Below are 24,955 nucleotides of genomic sequence, written 5' to 3'. Positions count from 1 at the left end.
TTAATACAGGAAGAAACCCACCAGTACGTACGTAGTTACCCGGAAGATTGTTGAAAGGGGATGCTGTCAGGTTTCTTTCTGTAGTGTGTATATTAATGGTTAATATGCGAAAATTTGTTGTTGGTAAACTTGAAAATTATCAATGTAAAGGTATTTATCGTCAAACATAGGGTTATTGCTGTGTTAGAGCAGTAATCTTTGCCTTAGTACCCAGTTGTAGGTATTAATTCCATGTTTTCACTTTAAAGAGTTATACATGTATATCTGACTGAAAGTGATTATAACAGTACAAATGTCTTCTAGCCTCTTCTGTCACTGTTTATAAATGGGGATAGGCCTAGAGCTAGACCACACAGGAAAAATAAAAATTGTGATTTCTTACTTAGAAATTCTAAAGATGAATCGATCAGTGTAATATACATTATTACTGGACAATTTGGTGCTTTCGAACCAGTCCAATGATCTTGTTGACCAGTTCTAAAAATTCAAATATGACACCCATGATTTGGCAACTTAGACATAAATGACATTGATAGAGTTTGCCAAAGAACATTTGCTACAGATCTATGCAAGTTTCCAAAATCGCTACACCTAATTTTTGCCCACACTCCATAACAATATTTGTTAGAATTAGTGTAAGTTTAGGGTTAGTGTTAGTTTTGCAGGCAGAAATCATTCCGGGCCGGTTGTCTGATGGGATTGAAAAAAATTGTGCAATTTAATCAAAACAGGCCATTATTAAAGTAATTTATTACAATAGACATAATTACAAAATAATAATTACACATCAAACTGGGAAGTTTCGGTGCAACTTGCATTTAGGATGGAACCCATGCCAGGCTTACCGTACACTTTGCCAAATCAGCCAAAATGCTAATTTTAATACAAAATGGCTACAACATTCAGTATATGGCTAATAAAATTTTCTTTAAATTAGCCACTTTTAAATAATTTTGAAGGAAATACTGTGCGTACATTGTAATACAGTGTATTTGAAAATTGGCTAAACCAAATCTGTTTCCATTGTGATCCGTGCAATGTTTATTATCACAGAATTAATCCTCGGCTAATTGAAATTTTTAAAACCAAAATGTCAAAATATTCCTTGATTGCATAAATTCTGTCTGTTTTCACTATTAAATTGTGTAATTCATTATAGATTTTGGGTTGGGTTTTTTCACAGAATAAATAGAACCGTGGTTTTTGCTAAGTTATGTACATTGTGCAGTATACTCTGAACACTACATTAAAAACTATAATCTTTTGACATAAATGCCAAAATGTAATACATATTTAAATCGGTGAATTTTTTGGCGAACAACCCCCCCCCCCCCCCCACCCCCCGGCAGTTTACAGACAAAGTTTGTTTTGTTTAACGACACCACTAGAGCACATTGATTAATTAATCATCGGCTATTGGCTGTCAAACATTTTCTGACTCATAGTCATCAGAGGAAACCCACTACATTTTTTCTAATGCAGCAAGGGATCTTTTATATGCACTGTCCCACAGACAAGATGGCACATACCACAGCCTTTGATATACCAGTCGTAGTGCACTGGCTGGAACGAAAAAAAAAAAACAATGAGTTGAATGGATTCAGGTGGTTCAATCCTGCGACGCAAGCACCTCAAGCGAGCACTCAACCTACTGAGCTAAATCCCGCCCCTGACAGTAGACAGAGAAAATATATACCGACATATGCATGCTTATGTCAATATAGGTCATTGTCTATGATGTCACGTGGTGTTTCCACATTAAAACTGTATTTTTAATTCACTTCACCTGAGCTTCAACTTCTTGTTTTACTGTGAAAACATCATGAATCAGGTATTGTGATATGTATCGTATCGTGAGATAGGTGTATCTAAAACCCCAAGTAGTAGTACTAAACCAAATAACTTCCGGCTGGGTCAAAGTTCGTTTGTGCACCAAACTTTTGATAAAGAAGTGAACACCACAAGTTGGTGATTGGTGATAAATGTGAGTGTATTGGTTGTAAAAAAAAATAGTTTCTACTTGTCAAAAATTTATATGCAATTTTATTTCATCTAGTACCACTTTGTCGAGTAGCCTTGTGCTTGAAACATGTATGGGGTACCTGTAAAGAAAATACTCAAATTTTGTGCGGAACTAGGGTAGTCATAGACATTACCCGTTATCTCAGAAATGAGCAGCTTGACCCCCAATTGTTTCTGATTCACTTTAAGGGTGAGGGTTGGTAGTATTTATATTTGTGGCGTTTATGTCAATTGATATGCTGCAGGTAGGAGTTTTAGCCACATATGTTACTATTGTTGTCAATGGGATTTGATTTGGTAGTATACACCCTATAGGTGATCTAGCTCAGCTAGCTAGTAGAGCATTGCTGAGGATCTTGAGTCATAATGATCAGAGTGAACCTAGTTGGTAGACCCATTCACTGATTGGAGTTTTTTCCCCTCCCAACCAGTGCCTCACAACTGGTAATATATCCATAAAAAGAAGTTTGTTTTGTTTAACGACACCACTAGAGCACATTGATTTATTAATCATCAGCTATTGGATGTCAAACATATGGTCATTTTGACATAGTCATAGAGATGAAACCTGCTACATCTTTCCATTAGTAGCAAAGGATCTTTTATATGAACCATCCCACAGACAGTATAGCACATGTATACAACAGCTTGTGATATACCAGTCATGGAGCACTGGCTAGAGCGAGAAATAGCCCAATAGGCCCACCGACGGGGATCGATCCTAGACTGACCGCGCATCAAACAAGCATTTTATCACTGGGATACGTCTCACCCTGGTAATATATCAAAGGCCATGGTATGTGTTGCCTGCCTATATGATAGTACATATCAAAGATCTCAAGATTGCTGCCAATGGCCAAATATAATGGGGGTTTTTAAGACTATTTGTCTGAATTACCAAATGTTTGACATCAAATCTGAATTACCAAATGTTTGACATCAAATCTAGCTAATGATTAATAAATCAATGTGTTCTATATATATACTGGTGTTATCAAACAAGACAAACTTTGAACATTGCAGCCCTCATAATTTGCGACAGTAATCAGCAGTGCATGTTGCTACAAAAAGCTGTTGCAAAATTAATCTGCAGCAGCTTTTTTATCATCAAATAAATTTACTTTCTTATTATTAAAATTTATACAAAATTGCCATCACCAGATGATCTGAATTTCGAAGGCTGACACTGAGACTGATTACAGTGGATAATTTACACGTATCATCGTGTATTCATCCAGTGTCTCAGATGCACTTGAGTCACTGTAGAAGTATTGAAATCTTATAAGGTACAATGTACAAGAATGCCTTTACATCAAGAACATGTATGTCCACTAACCCAGTTACAAAGCTAACCATGCATTTTATGACCCGTGTGTGAAAACAAATACAGAATAGGTTTAATGACCAGACCTCCCGCTAGCAAGTAGGGAGGTCATTTAATACAGTACTGTGTCATCCTTAACAGGATTCCTGTCCTGCCAACATTGGAAACTCTCCGAACATAAGTACCATATTTATAGTTTGTTTTATTTAACGACACAACTAGAGCACATTGATTTCTAATCATCGGCTATTGGACTTAAAACATTTGGTAATTTCGACATATAGTCTTAGACAGGAAACTGGATCTTTTATATGCACCATCCCACAGACACAGTGTTTCTGCCAGATGGTAAAATGGGTATGGCACTGCACCCAATTTTTTTGGCAGATTTGTTTTTTAACGTTAACCTTTTTCAAAATGAATTACTCTTTATCATTACTATATAATTTTCTTAACTCTAACCCTGAATTTAACCCATTTTCTTTCTGGTGGCTTCCCCACATACCCCCTGTTAACTGGTTGTATTTCAATTCCATAGCGCCATACCCTGAAACAATTTCCGGCAGAAACACTGAGACAGGATAGCACATACCACAGCCTTTGATATACCATTTGTGGTATACGGCTGGAACAAGAAATAACCCAATGGATCCACCAGTGAGGGTCGATCCTATTCCGACTGTGCATTAGGCAAGCACTTTACCACTGGGCTACATCTCACCCCCAAATAAATACAATATTTAACTAATCTTTTAGTTTTAATTAGGGACTGTTTGAACAGTTACATTTTAATGAGCATACATACACACCAATTTAAACACTTAAAGTTTGTTTTCTAAGTAACAACACCACTAGAGCACATTGTTTAATTAATCATTAGTTGTTAAATGTCAAACATTTAATAATTATGACAGTCTTCAGAGAAAATCTGCCAAATGTTTCCGTTAACAGCAAGGAATATTTTATACATGTGTGTATTTTCTCATAGCAACCTACATACATGTAACATGTTTCCTATGGGACAAACTGTAGTTCAGTGTTACGCCTTTTACAGGGATCACACTGGGACAAACTGTAGTTCAGTGTTACGCATTTTACAGGGATCACACTGGGACAAACTGTAGTTCAGTGTTACGCATTTTACAGGGATCACACTGGGACAAACTGTAGTTCAGTGTTACGCATTTTACAGGGATCACACTGGGACAAACTGTAGTTCATTGTTACGCATTTTACAGGGAACACACTGGGACAAACTGTAGTTCAGTGTTACGCATTTTACAGGGATCACACTGGGACAAACTGTAGTTCTGTGTTACGCATTTTACAGGGATCACACTGGGACAAACTGTAGTTCAGTGTTACGGATTTTACAGGGATCACACTGGGACAAACTGTAGTTCAGTGTTACGCAATTTAGAGGGATCACACTGGGACAAACTAGTTCATTGTTACGGATTTTACAGGGGACACACTGGGACAAACTGTAGTTCAGTGTTACGCATTTTAGAGGGATCACACTGGAACAATTGTTTTTCTTAAATAGCCAATTTTCAGATATTTGGAGTATTTCCTTGAACAGGGGCGGTGCAGGCAGTACAGCCATGGCCGCACCACTTTTCAAAGAGATACGGCATGGCCGTACCACTTTTGTATGTGTGTGGGTTATATTTGTTGTATCTGTGAAAATGTCCTTACAAGTAAGTTGAAAGGCGAGTCTGGCAACCATGAGTTGTAATTTTTTACACTGTGCTGCCCCTGTTGAAAATTATTAAAATGTGGGTTAATGTTGTACATGTAGCTACTTAATATATTAGCAGTTGGCTAATTTGGCAATATACAGGGTGAGCTGTGACTTTAATGCTCACCTGCAGGCTTTTAAGTTGTATCAGGGTATGTGGTGAGCCAGATGGGATATTTTTTTAATTTTAAAATAAATTGTAGTAAGAGAACTGCTGTTTAAAATTTGACAAAAGTGCATGTCCAGTTTCAAAAGATTTCAGACCCATCACCACCTGGTAGGGACACTTATAGTCTATATTGTTTGTTTTTAGTTTATACCCCTAAATTATTTTATGCCAGAAAGCCTGACATTAGATTTAAAAATAAAACAAACAACATGTTATATTTTCTTAGAAACGGTGTTAGTTCTTTTTACATGCTTAAAGGGACAGACCCTAGTTTCATCCCGTTTAGTTTAGTTAATCTACAAACATGTATCACATTTGAATAAAGTAGTGTTTTCCCTAGCTTGTTTTAGCATGGTGCAGCACCATGCCTCAATAACTAGTCTAACACCATCTTGCCTTAATCAGCACCATGCTGTCCTGAGATTAAAGGAGCCTTTTTCACTAATTAATTCTAAAATTGCCTTTATAAAATACCAAAAAAAGGTATTATTAATGAATAAAATATGCCTTTTATATCTTTTGCCATTCATTTATTAAAGCAAGCACATAAATTACATTAATGTTATTTCAATTAATTTTTGTGTATTTTTAATGAAAAACAAGTGCCCCGAAAATGGTGAAAATGCCCCAAAAGTGTTTGGTCTACCATGCCGTGCCTAATTTCTAGGGAAATCACTATAAAGTTACAATTGAGTAAAACTTGAGTCTGCATGCACGCGTGTGACTTTGAAATATTGAGATACCGACTCCATAATTGTTACTTCTCAGATGCACGTGCATTTTTAAAATTATGAGAAATGCATTTTGTGATATTAAACACCAGGATGACCAAAAACACTTTGAATGTACGGAAATTAATAATCTAAACTATAAAATATAAGTAAAGTATGATTTCTATTATCAAAAATGGCTATAATAATAAAAAATATGCCTAAGTGTTTAAAAACTAGGGTATATCCCTTTAAGAGCATGCAGAAGACATGAAGCTGAGGTAGATTTGTAAATACGGGCTGTGTCTGTTGGATTTATAAGTGACAGTTCCAAGTGGCGACCTTGTGTACATTTGTATTTCATGCCATTTAAAAAGTAATGGCTAGCTAAAATGTGTTTTCTTTGTGTATTCAGCAACTTTCGGAAAAGGTCATTGGTATAGAAGCAGCCAATTTTGCATACGTGTACATTTTCTGCTATATGTTTAGCAAGACCAAACTAATTGTAAATTATTTAATTGTATACATGTATATTATGTACATACATGTATACATTTGTATGTACACATGTCATTCCTCCTGAATAAAAAATTTGCATAACCAGAAAATTTAGCATTCTGTAACCTATATACATGTATATTGTTCTCTGTACACATGTATACAAATGTATACATGTATACAATTGAAGTAATTTACATTAATGTATACCAAACCAAACACATTTACACCTATTCCATCATCCTAGCTGGAGGACAATTACAGTTTACCTTTTCCCAAACAAACGGTTGAGCCAAATCGATAAATTAAAAAAAAGTATAGTCAATAATTGCAAGGTTTTTAGATTGGACCACAGGTCAGGCGATAAAGGCTGTGCCCAAAATAAGTACATGTATGACCAAAATAAGTACATGTATGACCAAAATAAGTACATGTATGCCCAAAATAAACAAGCCCAAAATAAGTACATGCATGCCCAAAATAAGCAAGCCCAAAATAGGTACATGTACATGTATGCCCAAAATAAGCAAGCCCAAAATAAGTACATGTATGACCAAAATAAGTACATGTATGCCCAAAATAAGTACATGTATGACCAAAATAAGTACATGTATGCCCAAAATAAGCAAGCCCAAAATAAGTACATGTATGACCAAAATAAGCAAGCCCAAAATAAGTACATGTATGACCAAAATAAGTACATGTACATGTATGCCCAAAATAAGTACATGTATGCCCAAAATAAGCAAGCCCAAAATAAGTACATGTATGCCCAAAATAAGTACATGTACATGTATGCCCAAAATAAGTACATGTATGCCCAAAATAAGCAAGCCCAAAATAAGTACATGCATGCCCAAAATAAGCAAGCCCAAAATAAGTACATGTATGCCCAAAATAAGTACATGTATGCCCAAAATAAGTACATGTATGCCCAAAATAAACAAGCCCAAATTACCCGGTACGTACAAACATGCTAACCTCAAGACATTTCACCTCAACATTTATGGAATGTAAAGCTATAATTAGATTAAAATAACTTGCATTATGCATTTCTTCACAAGCAATTAATAATTAACATTACTGCACCTAAAAGACCTACATGTAGGTGTGCTCAGAACAGACAAAAACCTGTTGTGCCCAAAGAAGTGAAATCTAAAGCCCTGTATTGGAACATCACTAAAATGTAGGTCAGGTCAGGTCATAGGGCTTTACATGCACATTCAGAGCAAGCTGTTGTAGTGCATGCCTGTCTTGGGCACAACAGGTTTTTGTCTGTCCCCCCACCCCTGTCCAGGTCAGGAAAGGGGGGGGGGTGTAATGGTGCTATGGAATTTTGAATGGAGCAAGAATTATGCCAAAAGAGAAAAGGTGCGCAAGTTTGATTGAGGAATTTGGGTGCAATTTTGAACGGTCGGTCAAAAAGAAAGTTCCGGAGTTAATAGGTTTTGACATTAGTTAATCAAGAGTAGCTCGTTAATTAGACCTCTACTAAAATATACATATATACATATATATATATTTACATACATTTGCAGAAACTGCATATATACATAAATGTGTGTGTGCGTGTGTATGTATATGTATACCGGTATGTATATGTATATACATGTATGCATGTACATACGTATATATATATATATATATTCATATATAAATATATATATATATATATATATATACACACACACACACACATGTATATATGCAGTTTCTGCAAATGTACATGACACTACATATAGTTAAAACGTTTATTTTGTTTAATGACAACACTAGAGCACATTGATTTTTTAATCATCAACTGTTGGATGTCAAACATTTGTTAATTTTAACATATTGTCTTGGAGAGAAAACCTGTTGCATTTTTCCATTAGTAGCAAGGAATCTTTTATATGCACCATCCCACAGACATACATGCGTATTAGCACACAAATACCATCTCCTTTGATATACCAGTCATGATGCAATGGCTGAAATGAGAAATAGCCCAATGGGCTCACCGATGGAGATTGATCCTAAACCGACCACGCATCAGGCTGATGCTTTACCACTAGGCTACTTCTTTCCGCTACATGTAGTTATTATATACATATGTATGTATTAATTACTGAATGGGGTGAGGTACCTGTATGTGTTAACTGTAAACATCAAAACAGTGTTTCTGCCAGAAAGAATTTTTTGGGTATAATGCTGTGGAACTGAATGCAACCACAGTCAACAGGGGGTATGGGGGGGGGGGGGGGGGCTCCCACAGAAAGACAATGGGTTAAGTTTAGGGTTAGGGTTAAGAAAATCATACAGTAATGATAGTAATTAATTTTGTCAAAAGGTTAACTTAAAAAAAATATTTAAAAATGCAACAAATTTGGGGTATGGCGCCATACCCATTTTACCCTCTGGCAGAAACCCTGCAAAACTAGGCAGTGATGCTGGCAGCAGTATAGGGAGTGAAACCTGGCATCTGTGTTTGCACTCACTTTTTTAACCATATTGTGCTCTCTCTCTTTTTTAAATTGTCTTTCTCCTTTTCTCACTATTAATTCCAATTAAAAAAACCAGAACAATAATGAGCATTAACTTCATTCAATGTCTGTTAAAGTCAAATTAAATCCTTGCTGAATTGGTGTGCTGTTATTACATAGTTTTTTTTTTTCTGTGGATGTTGTTTTTGTTTGGGTTTTTTCAATTTAAGTTAATGTAAAATGTTTGTTGTGGTTTCTTGTACAGGGAGGATGCAAGGGACAGTTTATCTTGGACCGAGTGATGGATCATCTCAATCTCGTGGAGAGAGAGTATTTTGGATTACGATACGTCGATTGTTCAAGTCAAACAGTAAGTGATTAATCGGCAGAATGTGACTGTATTATTGGCAGTATACACAGATCTACATTAGTGGCTTACAATTGCCTCGTACCAATTGTTAATTTTCACCAAAATTTACAACGATAGTAAGCTATGCTGTTTAGTGGAACGGGATGGCGATCGTAGAAAAAAAAAATTAAGGACACTATGGTTGGTATTTACAGCAATAGTAGTGCTAATATTACTTCGTGGAATGGTGCCCAGATGCTTAATGCACATATAGTATGATTTTTCTTTTCTTTTCTTTTAAAGGGACACACCCTAGTTACGGCTATTTGTTAACCATTACAGTGTTGTTTTTCACTATTAAACCCCATTTTTCACAAATAAAATTGCACTTTACTTACATTTTATTATTTAGAATACACATTTCCATTCACCTGAAGTGCTTTTTGGTAATCCTGATGTTTGTAAAACCACGAAATGCATTTTTTGCATTTTTTCACAAGACGTTCTGTCGAGGAAAAAACCGTTAAGCAAGCGAGGTCCAATCTATTTTTAGAGGGGATATTTCCATTTCAATGTCACAGATGTTGGTATATCACGTGACCGTTATCATTTTGGTTCGGTTTGTTTTCTCGTGCACGGTTCGCGCAATCAACATCCGATTTGTTGTTGTTCATTTGTGAGATTTTTCTTCACAATTCGTGAACATTTTCAGTAACAATAAAGTTCAGACAAGTAAGTGTCTCAATACAAAACGTTACAAACCCTTAAAACCAATAATTTTGCTAAGTCTAACCAGGACAGAACAGTTGGAACATGTCCAGGAGAGGTGAAACGAACGCACCCCAAGTCTGAAATTTGTCGTGACGTAGGCACTGTTGTGCTTCGAGCGACATCTACCGGTGACATCAGAATACTAACTTTCAAAAATTATTTCAAGCAATTGGGACATGGGGATTCCCATGGTATTTATCGATATAAAACCTGCTTTTTCATTCCATTTGATAAAAACGTGATCTAAGTGTGTTATAGGTTTGTAGATTAACCAAATTATAATTTATTTTCGCTGGATGGAACTAGGGTGTGCGGCTTTAATAATAGTCACACATTTTTTTCTTCTTCTTCTTCTTATATTTCAGTACATATGTGAATATTACCTACTACTAGTGTACTAGATCACTGCTGAAATAAAAAATAACTGTACATGTAGCGTTATATAACTATCAATTTTTTTTAACAGTATATATATTCAAGCATTACATTTTAGGAAGCGACGTCATAACATGATGTTGCTTCCCCAGTCCTAGCTCAGAATGTGCCTGTGAAATATGACGTTAACCTTCTAGTTGTGGGTAAAACACTTTGAAACGGTCCTTGTTATTCATAAAAAAAAATAACAATAAAATTATTACACTCGCGTGTGAGTCGGACTGATTTCACGAAACTCTTGTCAGTATTCATGTATTACCTTCGCTCTCGCTCGGGCAATACAGTAATCCTGACACTCGTTTAGTAAAATCAGTACAACACACAAGCTTGAATAATAATCTATGTATCGCATTGCAATTGTTTTTTCAAGTTTCAGAGATCGTTACAAAATGTTAAACAGTACAATGTAGTTGCTAATCAATTTTCAGTTGGTTAATAACTGTTGCTAATAAAAAAAATTAGAAAACAAAATATTCCCTGATGTTGTTTCAAAATGCATGTGTCTGTAAATGTTTCAGCATTGGTTGGATTGTAACAAGTCTCTCGCATCCCAGCTGAAAGGTAAGATGAAAATCTTCTTACTTAATTGTACAGTGAAACCTCTCGAAACTGGACCCGCTGTAAACCAGAATACCATCAAAACCGGACATTTTATCAGAGTTCCCTTAGTTTTAAGAACCAGTATATAACTGAACTTCTCTAAACCGGATCCCTCTTAATACCGGACATTTTCATTGGCCCCAAGGGTGTCCGGTTTATTGGGGTTTCACTGTACATGTAAATAGAGTGAAAACTGTCTAAACCAGATCATGTCGGGGACCTAATATTTGTTCCACATTTAGACAGGATCCGTTGTTTAGAGGGTCGTGTTTTAGACTAGAACATTTAGGATCATGAAACTTGGTTGGTTTTGACAGGATTCTGCTTTGATCAGGGTCCAGTTGTGGGTGGATGTGGGTAACTTTTGGCATGCTTCCATCAGAGAACTGTTCAAGCTCGCCTGTCGTGGGCACAACCTCTGACCTCACCAGAGTGTTCTGTCCATGACAGGGATGGGTCCAGGGTCACGTTTTAGAATTTAGAACATTTGGCATCATGAAACTTGGCCAGTTTTTACAGGATTCCAGTTATTTCAGGGTCCAGATTAGACAGGTTTAACTGTATAATGTGGGGTTTTTGCATAGGTCTATTCTTTTCTCTCTGTCTTTTTTTTTTTTTCTTTCAATTCTTAACTTCTGAAATCACTGGAACCTGGCAAAGCTATACTCTGTAGTTACTTACTGTACTTACACAATGTATCTGTATATAATGCAGTGGATGTTATATACTTTCAAACCCGGCCTTGGTGGTGTCGTGGTAGGCCATCGGTCTACAGGCCGGTAGGTACTGGGTTCGGATCCCAGTCGAGGCATGGTATTTTTAACCCAGATACCGACTCCAAACCCTGAGTGAGTGCTCCGCAAGGCTCAATGAGTAGGTGTAAACCACTTGCACCGACCAGTGATCCATAACTGGTTCAACAAAGGCCATGGTTTGTGCTATCCTGCCTGTGGGAAGTGCAAATAAAAGATCCCTTGCTGCTAATCGGAAGAGTAGCCCATGTAGTGGCAACTGCGGGTTTCCTCTCAAAATCTGTGTGGTCCTTAACCATATGTCTGACGCCATATAACCGTAAATAAAATGTGTTGAGTGCATCGTTAAATAAAACATTCCTTTCTTTTATATACTTTCAAAGTCGAGGCCTCTGAAATTTGAAAATCTCCGTGACCTATTTATCGGTTACGCAGAAATAAATCTGTGTAATCCATTTCCTTTTTTGCGTAGCCCATTACATCCATGTAAATGGTGCTTGAAATGTTACGCAAACAAAACATAGGCTACATGTATTCAAAATTAGATTTGCGTGAGCAACGCGCGAACAAAATGACCCTTCTTGTAATTTTCAGAGGCCTGAATTACATTTATGTATGTTTATTCTTTGGATTATTAATGTTATAGTGGTGTTAAAAACGGTTACCTCACCGTTTTATCATTTTGTTCAATGGCCATACGTACATGTAATATCATGTATATATATATCACACAGCAGACCTGATGTGTTCTTCCGTGAATAAATCAAAGATACAGAACACTGCTTGTCACTGGAGCATTCTGTGTTTGTGAATTATTTCTCAAGTCTGGATTACAGGTTAACAGTTCATGCATTGGACAGCTGTTGGATGCTGCTATACCACTTTTTACTGTACATTATCAGCATACCTACATGTGCACAAGTGAGGTTTTTTGGAGGTTTTTTTTTTTTTTCTTTTTTTTTTTTGCATAAAAACTCTTTACTGTCTGTGAGAAACAAGGTTTATTTACAGATTCTAATCTGGTTATCTACCATAAAAAATTTGACCGTTAGTTTCCTCCACAATGATTTGCATCATGTTCTTTTTTTTTCTTTTTTTGTTGTCAGTTTTTTTTTGTGGATTTTTTTTTGGTGTGTGTGTGTGTGGGAGGGGGGGGGGATTTTTGTTTTTATTGAATTTTTGTTTATTTTTGATTTTACTGGGAAACATCTGTGACAGTTGTAATATTTAGGAACACAAGGAAAATAATGTTTAATGATAGTCCAGCATATTTTATACTTCAAGAGAATTTTATATTATGAGAAACAGATATGATCTTAGAGAGGGGGGTGTCAGGGAGATGGGTGAGAAATACACAGATGTAGTGAGAGATATAGAGTGAGAGATACAGAGTGAGAGAGAGGAAGAGATAGATAAATAGAGAGAGGGAGAGAGAGAAACAAAGTGACATTGAGAGAGAGGGAGAGAAAAACCCCCACATAGTGACATTGAGAGAGAGAGAGAGAGAGAGAGGGAGAGGGAGGAAGAGAGAAACAGTGAGATTGAGGGAGGGAGGGAGAGAGAGAGACAGAGACAGACAGACAGAGACAAAGGGAGTGAGGGGGAGAGAGGGTAACAGACAGACAGAGGGGAGAGAGAGAGTAACAGATAGATAGAGGGTGAGAGAGTAACAGATAGATAGAGGGTGAGAGAGAGAGAGTAACAGATAGATAGAGGGGAGAGAGAGTAACAGATAGATAGAGGGTGAGAGAGAGTAACAGATAGATAGAGGGTGAGAGAGAGTAACAGATAGATAGAGGGTGAGAGAGAGTAACAGATAGATAGAGGGTGAGAGAGAGTAACAGATAGATAGAGGGTGAGAGAGAGTAACAGATAGATAGAGGGTGAGAGAGAGTAACAGATAGATAGAGGGTGAGAGAGAGTAACAGATAGATAGAGGGTGAGAGAGAGTAACAGATAGATAGAGGGTGAGAGAGAGTAACAGATAGATAGAGGGTGAGAGAGAGTAACAGATAGATAGAGGGTGAGAGAGAGTAACAGATAGATAGAGGGTGAGAGAGAGTAACAGATAGATAGAGGGTGAGAGAGAGTAACAGATAGATAGAGGGTGAGAGAGAGTAACAGATAGATAGAGGGTGAGAGAGAGTAACAGATAGATAGAGGGTGAGAGAGAGTAACAGATAGATAGAGGGTGAGAGAGAGAGTAACAGATAGATAGAGGGTGAGAGAGAGTAACAGATAGATAGAGGGTGAGAGAGAGTAACAGATAGATAGAGGGTGAGAGAGAGTAACAGATAGATAGAGGGGAGAGAGAGTAACAGATAGATAGAGGGTGAGAGAGAGTAACAGATAGATAGAGGGTGAGAGAGAGTAACAGATAGATAGAGGGTGAGAGAGAGATAACAGATAGATAGATGAGAGAGGTAACAGATATATAGGGTGAGAGAGAGTAACAGATAGATAGAGGGTGAGAGAGAGTAACAGATAGATAGAGGGTGAGAGAGAGTAACAGATAGATAGAGGGTGAGAGAGAGAGAGAGTAACAGATAGATAGAGGGTGAGAGAGAGTAACAGATAGATAGAGGGTGAGAGAGAGTAACAGATAGATAGAGGGTGAGAGAGAGTAACAGATAGATAGAGGGTGAGAGAGAGTAACAGATAGATAGAGGGTGAGAGAGAGAGAGAGTAACAGATAGATAGAGGGTGAGAGAGAGTAACAGATAGATAGAGGGTGAGAGAGAGTAACAGATAGATAGAGGGGAGAGAGAGTAACAGATAGATAGAGGGTGAGAGAGAGTAACAGATAGATAGAGGGTGAGAGAGAGAGAGAGTAGAATAACAGATAGATAGAGGGTGAGAGAGAGTAACAGATAGATAGAGGGTGAGAGAGAGAGAGTAACAGATAGATAGAGGGGAGAGAGAGTAACAGATAGATAGAGGGGAGAGAGAGTAACAGATAGATAGAGGGTGAGAGAGAATAACAGATAGATAGAGGGGAGAGAGAATAACAGATAGATAGAGGGGAGAGAGAGTAACAGATAGATAGAGGGTGAGAGAGAATAACAGATAGATAGAGGGGAGAGAGAGTAACAGATAGATAGAGGGTGAGAGAGAGAGAGTAACAGATAGATAGAGGGGAGAGAGAATAACAGATAGATAGAGGGGAGAGAGAGTAACAGATAGATAGAGGGTGAGAGAGAGTAACAGATAGATAGAGAAAACACTGCTGCTACACAGGCTACTCCTACCGAAAAAGCAATTTTAGGTGTATTGCACTTTACCAAACCATATTTTAATTGATTGTTAATTGATCATTGATCAGTTTGTGCAAACTGATGATTGATCACAAAATTTAAAGTGATTCCCAATGCTACGTAGTGTATTGCTCACTTAGTACACTGGATAGCTCACAACTAGCTATAATTAGGTTTTAGGAAAAAAATGTAGTTACATTAAAATGGCCCGCAGTGTACATGCAACAGCCATGGTATGTACTATCATGTGTGTGGGATGCTACATATAAAAGATCTCTTGCTGCTAATCGGAAAGAGTAGCCCATGCTGTAGCAGCAGTGGGTTTCCTGTCTTATTATCTGTGGTCTGATGCCATTTAACTGCAATAAAATGTGTTGAGTGCATCATTAAATAAAACATTGATTTCCTCCTCCTTCCTTGTAGTTATGTAATGTTCAATGCATGCTTTGCAGGTTGTAGTTTTCCCTACACCTTGTACTTTGGTGTGAAGTTCTACGCAGCTGATCCATGCAAACTGAAAGAAGAAATAACCAGGTACTTTTCTTGTTGTACATGTGTGTATTCTGTGCTTTTAAAATGAAATTAAAAGACAAAAGACTTAGGAAGGGGTTCAAAACAAAGGGTGTCGGTAAAAGATGCCTCATTTTATTTTTAGCAGTAGGATGTTTTGATATATATTCAGTACACCATACAAATTAATGTAAATTGATTGATGCAGTGTTACTGTAAGTGTATTAACACAAGTTGGTCTATTTTTTAAAACTCTGAAAGTTATGTTTACACCTGTGATGGCTTTACCCACACTCCACCACCAACTCACCACCACACCATCACACAAACATGATTTTTGTCCTATTTGTGAGCCATTTTAACTCATTTTAGTCTCCCACCAGTCTAACCGGAGGGGACCATAGGTTTCATCTCCGTTCCATCTGTCTGTCTGTCTGTATCTCTTTTCCACATATTATTTTCCAGACGTTTTTTTCACAGTGCCTTGAGATACTGAGCTGAATTTGTGTGTATATGTTTATTATGTACTGTTACAGATTAAGTCAGACATTCATCCATGGAGATTTATCAATTTTTGACAGTTATGGCCTTTGAACTTGGAAGATGTGAAAATATGTTTTCTGGTCTTCTTTTTCCAATTCCTCGAGATAATGAGTTAAAATGTTGTATATATAGCCTTATCATGTACTGTTGCAGATCATGGCAATTTACCCCATTTCCCCCTGAAGGTAGGGGATAAAAAATGTGTTGGGCCCAGCAGAGGACATGTACATTATTGCTTTAGCAGTACACTCGGAATGCATGTTTAGTTTGAATATTATATTTTAGACTTTGCCATTTAACGGCAATTATCACACTTGCTGTCCATCACTCCCTGAGACTAGTTCAAGAAGAGTACTTTTTAACTCCTCTTAATTAGCATGTGAAGAGTACTCTTTTTTTCTTTTTCTGGATAACAACATTTATTCATAAATTAGCATTACTACTAAACAGCTAGATATGGGTTTGCAAATTAACCACTACACATTTTTACATGGATTACAAATAATTTTGAGAGTAGAATGATGTAAATAATTTTTTATTTTTTTAAATTTATAACCCCAGATAAAACAGACAATATCCAGGTTGAAAAACAGTTTTTAACTTCTTTGAGCATGTTAAATGTTATGGTCAGTATCAGGGGCGTAGCCAGACAAATTTTAGTATTATGCACACCGCTTTATTGGGGAAACTTAATTACTGAAAAAGGGAAGAGGATATTTTATAGAAGAATTACCTCGACCTATTCCCAGATTGTTTTTTGCATTACGCACGTGCATACTGTGCGTAATGGACGCGACACCTTTGGGTACATGGAAGTATCTTAAATGGCTCTTCATAATCTTACGGGAGCAATTAATCACACCCATCAACTGTTTTTCATATCGACATCTGATTTTGTAAAACATTGATTGGACTATGGTATTGTATTCAGAGAATGAAAATGGTCGCATGTGAAATTCGTCTGTGGTTGTTTTGTTCCTACATACATGTATGTATATATCTACCTGTCATCCTTTGTTCTGTTGTAGTCTAAGTGGGGCCACTGTAACTGCAGGGTTTCCATTACAGTTTGTTTTTGTGAAGAGGCCATAATGCTAATCTTTCCTATCAAACCTCCATTTCCTTTTGTTGTCATTATCCCACACAGTTTGACAAATGTTTATTCACTGTGTGCAACTTCAGAATGGTGAATTTCTCACAGTCGCTCAGTATGAATATCTTCTATGGTAGTATAGACCTCACAATGAAAACAAATTGAGGGGAGCCAAAATGAATGCTCCCCATAAGTGGCAAGGTCTTAGTATCCAGGAATAGGAATATTTAGAGGGTTAATAAAACCAGCCTTGGTGGTGTCGTTGTTAAGCCGTTGGACATAAGGCTGGGAGGTATTGGGTTCGCAGCCCGGTACCGGCTCCCACCCAGAGCGAGTTTTAACAACTCAGTGGGTAGGTGCAAGACCACTACACCCTCTTTTCTCTCACTAACCACTAACAACTAACCCACTGTCCTGGACAGACAGCCTAGATAGATGAGGTGTGTGCCCAGGGCAGTGTGCTTGAACCTTAATTGGATATAAGCACAAAATTAAGTTGAAATGAATGAAAGGGCTAACAAAACCAAAACTGGTTATGTTTACTTTTGGCAACCATATGTAGAGGCCACTATTTTGCTTTTTTGTTTCTGATTTTGTTTTGCTGTTTTATATGCAGTTTTATTTGTGGGGGACATTTATGTACATGCCAGTGGCAGTGATGAAAATCTATAATATAATTTGAATAAATAAGCATAATTGCTCTCTCTTTTTTTTTAATAGTCTAGCTGTCCTAAGTGTGCTGCTATTGTAAAATGTTTGTGACTGACAGAAAATTTTAACGACTAAAAGTACATGTGAAATGCATGTTCTTGTTTAGAATATCAGTGTCTGTATATATACATACACAAAGTGTTTCTGATTGCCTGAATGTTTTCAGAAGCCAAGACTTTGAAAACAAATTGAGAAATCATCACATGAAAGAATGACAAGTTAATATTTTTTTACATATCTACCCAAAAATAGAAAAAAGAATGAAAAATAAAAGGTTTAATAGTTAAACCCAAAATATGCATAAAAAATAAAACAGCCGACCCATATTCTGCCTCTCTTCACCCACTCCTCAAAGTTTGTTTGTTTTTGTTTAACGACACCACTAGAGCACATTGATTTATTAATCATCAGCTATCAGATGTCAAATATTTGGTAATTTTGACATAAGGTCTTAGAGAGAAAACCTACTACATTTTTTCCATTAATAGCAAGGGATCTTTTATATGAACCATCCCACAGACAGGATAGCTCATACCACAGCCTTTGATATACCAGTCATGATGCACTGGATGGAACGAGAAATAGCCAAATGGACCCACCATGGGGATCGATACTAGACCGACAGTGCATCAGGCGAGCGCTTTACTACTGGGCTACATCCCACCCTTCCAATACTATAATTTACCTCCCAATAATTATGTATGTATGAAAAAAATACTTATTGGGAAACACTGAATATATTTATACACCTGTATTCTAAATAAGAAAATGTATTGAATATGTAATTTTAGTCGCCAAAAAGGTTCTGTTAGTCTGCAACAATTTATAATGTTAGCATTCATTCATTCATTTGAACTTATTTTCGTGCTTATATCCAAGTACGGTTTAAGCACGCTGTCCTGGGCACACACCTCACCTATCTGGGTTGTCTGTCCAGGACATTGGGTTAGTTGTTAGTGATTAGTGAAAGAGAAGAGGGTATAGTGGCCTTATTATTTCATTTCAACTTATTTTTGTGCTTATATCCAATTATGGTTCAAGCACGCTGTCCTGGGCACACAGCTCAGCTAGCTGGGTTGTCTGTCTAGGACAGTGGGTTAGTTGTTAGTGATTAGTGAAAGAGAAGAGGGTATAGTGGCCTTATTATTTCATTTCAACTTATTTTTGTGCTTATATCCAATTATGGTTTAAGCACACTGTCCTGGGCACACAGCTCAGCTAGCTGGGTTGTCTGTCTAGGACAGTGGGTTAGTTGTTAGTGATTAGTGAAAGAGAAGAGGGTATAGTGGCCTTATTATTTCATTTCAACTTATTTTTGTGCTTATATCCAATTATGGTTCAAGCACGCTGTCCTGGGCACACAGCTCAGCTAGCTGGGTTGTCTGTCTAGGACAGTGGGTTAGTTGTTAGTGATTAGTGAAAGAGAAGAGGGTATAGTGGCCTTATTATTTCATTTCAACTTATTTTGTGCTTATATCCAATTATGGTTCAAGCACGCTGTCCTGGGCACACAGCTCAGCTAGCTGGGTTGTCTGTCTAGGACAGTGGGTTAGTTGTTAGTGATTAGTGAAAGAGAAGAGGGTATAGTGGCCTTATTATTTCATTTCAACTTATTTTTGTGCTTATATCCAATTATGGTTCAAGCACGCTGTCCTGGGCACACAGCTCAGCTAGCTGGGTTGTCTGTCTAGGACAGTGGGTTAGTGGTTAGTGAAAGAGAAGAGGTTATAGTGGCCTTACACCTACCAACTGAGTCGTTAAAATTCATTCTGGATGGACTCTGGTACCGGGCTGCGAACCCAGTACCTACCAGCCTTATTTCCGATGGCTTAACCACTGCGCCACCGAGGCCGGTAATGTTAGCAAACTCAGGATAGTCCCTTTAATCGAACTGCTTTCCAACAGTAGTGAGTGCAGCCAGTTTTACCTACATGTGTTTCTGCCACAAAGAAATTTTTGGGTATGGCACTATGGAATTGAATATTTACAATGTGTGTACTGAATGCAACCACAGTCGACAGAAAGAAAATGGGCTAATTTTAGGGTTAAGGTTAAGAAAATCATACAGTAATGATAAGAGTTATTAATTTTGTCAAAAGGTTAACTTAAAATAATAAAATCTGCAAAAATATTTGGGTATGGCGCCATACCCTTTTTACCCTCTGGCGGAAATCCTGATAGTAATTATTACTTACATGATTTGTGTTGTAGATATCTGTTCTTCCTTCAAGTAAAGCAGGACATTGATATCTACATGTAGTAATTATTAATTACATGATTTGTGTTGTAGATATCTGTTCTTCCTTCAAGTAAAGCAGGACATTGATATCTACATGTAGTAATTATTACTTACATGATTTGTGTTGTAGATATCTGTTCTTCCTTCAAGTAAAGCAGGACATTCTACAAGGCCGACTACCGGTGTCGTTTGAGGAAGTCGTCGAACTGAGTGCATATGCTGTGCAGTGTAGGTCTAAGTATATACTTTCATGTATGGGTATAAAAGAAGTTAAAGTTAGTTTTGTTTACTGATACCACAAGAGCACATTGCTTTGTTATTGGCTATTGTGTGTCAGATATATTAGCCACAAGAAGTTATGGGCCCATATAAAATTTTACCTTTTTAAAAAATTCAGCATACCCATGAGACCCCTCACCCCCCCCCCCCCCCCCCCCAAAAAACCCAACAACACAAGTTCCAATATATTGGGTGTCAAACATTTGATATTTCTTACACTGTTATTAAATCCCTACTGGTCCAAGCATCTGTCTGTCTCTGTCTGTCCCTCTGTCTGTCCCACATATAGTTTCCCAGTGTCTTGAGATATTGAGCTGAAATATTGTGTATAGCGTTATCATATATACTGTTACAGATCAAGTAGGACTTTCAGAGTGATTTTCCCATTTGTGACAGAGTTATGGTACTTGAACTTAGGAGATAGGATAATTTGTCTTGCAGATTTTTTTTCAGCACTGCATGAATATATTGAGCTGGAATTTTGTGTATAGCTTTATCATGTTCTGCTATAGATCAAATTCAACTTCCATGGCAATTTACCCATTTTTCATAGTTATGGCCCTTCACATGTATTGCTTTTAATTAGCAGTACTCTCAGAATGCTCAGGGGGGGTTTCCAGTTCATACTGGCATGAACCAGAGTTTAAATTGGACTCAAAATATTGTTAGCAAGTTGGCAAATTTGGTCAAAAAATGTGTAGCCAAATATAAATTTTAATTAATCAGACGGCCAAAATGGCTTTTGGATCTACAAAGGGCATGTGATTTTTTTAAAGTAGCTTTCTGAAAAAAATAATATGAACCAGAAATAATTGTGGTCAATTCTTAAACAAAAGTATACATGCGTGTTTTGCTAATACTGTGAAACCCCTCTAAACTGGACACCTTAGGGACCAAGAACAATGTTCATTTTTAGAGGGATCCGGTTTAGAGAAGTTTAAGTTCTGTACTGGTTTTTTAAAAGGGACTGGGTAAAATGTCTGTTTTTGAGGGAATTCTGGTTTACAGATAGTCCAGTCTTGAGAGGTTTCACTGTACTAAGTGAGATACTGTATTACTTTTTCAGGGCTGGTTCTGTGTGAGCAGAAAATATCACACATCAAGCTTGAGCAGAACCTAAGTCACTGTCCACTGGTAGACAAACATCACTGCATAAAATCATTTAGCTAAACTCGACTAAATTTCCCCAGTTGTTTAAAAATTTGCAATTGGTGAATTTGGCAAGTGCTTCTTACAATAGCGTATATATTTTTTCAGCTGAACTCGGAGATTTCGACCCAAAGCGTCACACAGCAGGGTATGTGTCGGAGTTCCGGTTCGTGCAAAACCAGACGCAAGAACTAGAGGACCGAATCTGTGCAATTCATCGGAGGCTTGCGTACGTACATCTTAACCTTCAGGCTACTGGATTAATTTTTGACAAAAACCATGTTGAGGGGGGTACAAATTTATAACTTTTGCTCACATATTTTCACTTAAATGTTTATAAATACATAAATTATATTTTATATTTGAATCGGTAAGTATTATTTTTGTGGGGGTTACACATTTTTATGACATTTTAGATCAGTTATTGTTGATTAAAATTAGTCAAAAGAAAAAAGTTGTGTTTATTTTGGGGCATTTGTGGCCAGATGTCCAGTATTTACGTCCATCATTCCCAATAACTTTGTTTATCTGACCAGAATATTTTTGGGAAACGAACTACGATTCATATCCCAATATTTCGTGATTTTCATTGTTGGTAAAACGGTCAAATTTATTATCACAATCAGCTATTGATTCCTGAAAATTACTGTGACGTTCCGCAAATGTTGTCAAGTAACAATACTTGCCGAAAACTAAAAACCTAAAGGTACCATACTCTCAATTAATCTATTCAGTAGTCAGAAGGTTAAGTGAACTTTATCCAACCGTAACATGGTCAATCTTTTCTGGGGATAGTAAATATGTATTATTTTTTAAAAAGGAACAAGAAGCATTTCTAAAATGAAATATATAATAAACTAATATACAGTAATTTAAAAATTAAAATAATCATTAAAAATTAAGAAATAAACCTAAATGAATTTGATGCATGAGATTCAATATACATGTCTAGAATTAAGCTGTGTCAATGTGATTGAAATTAAAGGTGTGAACATTGTTACTTTACAAAGCTGTGTTTAGTAAAATGGCTTACACAGACTATTTCAATCTTTAACAAAAGTTTGATGGACTTCTTTTTAAACAGCAACCAAAAAGTGCCAATTCCTATACATGTTAAGTGAAAATAGGGATTATTTATGTACATAATATTATTTATCATATATTTAGCTAGCATATCCAGTGTAATCTAAGTATGTGATAGTTTTCAGATCACATACGTTCAGAATTTGTTAACTATAAATGAGATGTAAATTAATTGAGATCATGGCACTATGTTTATATCTAAAATATGATATTGACGATACCGATAAACACTCTGGTAATAACCTCTATATATTAGCTATATTTAAAAATGTAATTAGAAAAGTATAAAATGTTGACAATTCTATGTTTTATGCTGATGTGGTTTTTCTTTCCAGTGGTCAAACCCCCGTTCATGTGGAATACCGCTTCTTAGAGAAGGTCAAGTGGTTAGAAATGTTTGGAGTTGACCTCCATCCGGTTGTGGTGAGACACGTTTGTTGATGTATACCATTCACATATTTTGCTTTTCAGTTGACATATATCACTGTTACAGTATTAATTCTGTTTGGTCGCTCCAGCCAGTGCACCACGACTGGTATATCAAAGGCTGTGGTATGTGTTATCCTGTCTGTGCGATGGTGCAGATAAAAAAATCCCTTGTTACTAATGGAAAATGTTGCGGATTTCCATTCTAAGATTTAATTTCAAACTTACCAAATGTTTGACACCCAATAACTGATGATGAATAAATCAATGTGCTCTAGTGTTGTTCTTTTTGGATTTGCCAATCTTAAGGGAAAATGTTTCTGTCTAACAGATTCTTTTTGATGACTAAAATCACATACATGTATTTAAGATATTTTCTTATTTAGAATATCAGTATTCATTGAAACAAGGTATTTATTGTTTGTAGTAGCCCCAATAGTAACCTGCCAATAATTTTACATACAAATATATATTAACAAGTAAAATTAGCAAATAGCACACGACTGCAAACCCACTCGATATAAAGATATTGATATTCTAAACAAGAAAATGTATTTAATATATTATTGCTAAAGTTAAAGTTTGTTTTGTTTAATGACACTACTAGAGCACATTGATTAATTAATCATGAGCTACATGTTGTATTGGATGTCAAACATTTGATAATTCGGATGCATAGTCATCAGAGGAAATCCACTACATTCCTAATGCAGCAAGGAATCTTTTATATGCACTTTCCCATAGCCAGGAAAGCACATAAAACTGAGTTTTTTATTCTAAAACCCCAAACCTTGTCTTTATTTGTCATTTAACATGCAGGGTGAGGGTGCAAAATCTTATATTGCATTAATTTTGTGAAAGTAATAATAAAATGAAAACATAGTCCAGTTTTAATTCTAAATATTCATCTCAAATATTCCTGTTTTGCTTTTTTGATAATACTTTATGGATTTGGTATTTTCAAACTGATTGAAATGTACATGTAAGCTCAAAGAAACCAACCAATTGTTCTAATAAGTAATAAAGCTGGGTTTTATTAAAGTGTAATTTCTTTTTTGTTTTTGTTTTTTGTTTTGTTACATTGTTGTATCTATTACATTTTTACAGGGAGAGGGCAATGTGGAATACTTCCTTGGTCTGACACCTACAGGAATAGTTGTGTACAAAAATAAAACAAAGATTGGAAACTATTTCTGGTAAACCTTAAACGTTTTACTGTATATAATGTATCGTTAAGTGTGATTCGTGTCAACAAGTAGCTGTAGATCTTAAAAGTCTTACTGTATATAATGTATCATTAAGTGTGATTCGTGTCAACTAGCAGCTGTAGATCTTAAAAGTATTACTGTATATAATGTATCGTTAAGTGTGATTCGCGTCAACTAGCAGCTGTAGATCTTAAAAGTCTTACTGAATATAATGTATCGTTAAGTGTGATTCATGTCAACTAGCAGCTGTAGATTGCTTTTAAAGTGACATTGTGAGATGCTATGTTTTGATAGCATTGCTTTTTATTAGTTCTGTTTACGTAGTTTAAGTTTTTAAGAATGATAAACATATAAGGCCATAGGATTTCAAATTTTATGGAAAATACTTTTTCAGTCCCGTGCCTTGTGATCAGGGAAACCCATCGGAAACTGTTTATATTATTTTCGTAGAGTAGTCATAGTCAATATAATAATCATGGAAAACAAAATTTAATTTATTAATATTATATCATCAGAAATTTATTAATTATTCTCACATGTAATGATTAAAATATCTTTGAAATTTATAAAGCAAAAAAAAGAAGGAAAAAAGAAGAGGAAATGCTCTTTTTTTTTAAAGTCAAAAAA

General features: G+C 36.3%; 1 protein-coding gene across 1 annotated transcript in view; it reads left to right on the top strand.

The window, feature by feature from the left end:
* The window catches only part of LOC121379397 (band 4.1-like protein 4), a 68,072-nt gene that overhangs the window by 712 nt on the left and 42,405 nt on the right, over positions 1 to 24,955 (top strand). The window contains exons 2-8 of the mRNA XM_041507998.1: positions 9,192 to 9,296; positions 11,000 to 11,042; positions 15,540 to 15,621; positions 20,314 to 20,411; positions 21,720 to 21,840; positions 23,030 to 23,117; positions 24,228 to 24,316. Of these exons, the coding sequence (XP_041363932.1) occupies positions 9,192 to 9,296; positions 11,000 to 11,042; positions 15,540 to 15,621; positions 20,314 to 20,411; positions 21,720 to 21,840; positions 23,030 to 23,117; positions 24,228 to 24,316 (626 nt within the window). The remainder of the gene's footprint in view (positions 1 to 9,191; positions 9,297 to 10,999; positions 11,043 to 15,539; positions 15,622 to 20,313; positions 20,412 to 21,719; positions 21,841 to 23,029; positions 23,118 to 24,227; positions 24,317 to 24,955) is intronic.

Source organism: Gigantopelta aegis, chromosome 2 (assembly GCF_016097555.1).
Source record: "Gigantopelta aegis isolate Gae_Host chromosome 2, Gae_host_genome, whole genome shotgun sequence".
NCBI classification, from domain to species: domain Eukaryota; kingdom Metazoa; phylum Mollusca; class Gastropoda; order Neomphalida; family Peltospiridae; genus Gigantopelta; species Gigantopelta aegis.
Note: the sequence above shows the minus strand (reverse complement) of the source record. Positions and strands in the feature narration are given on the sequence as shown.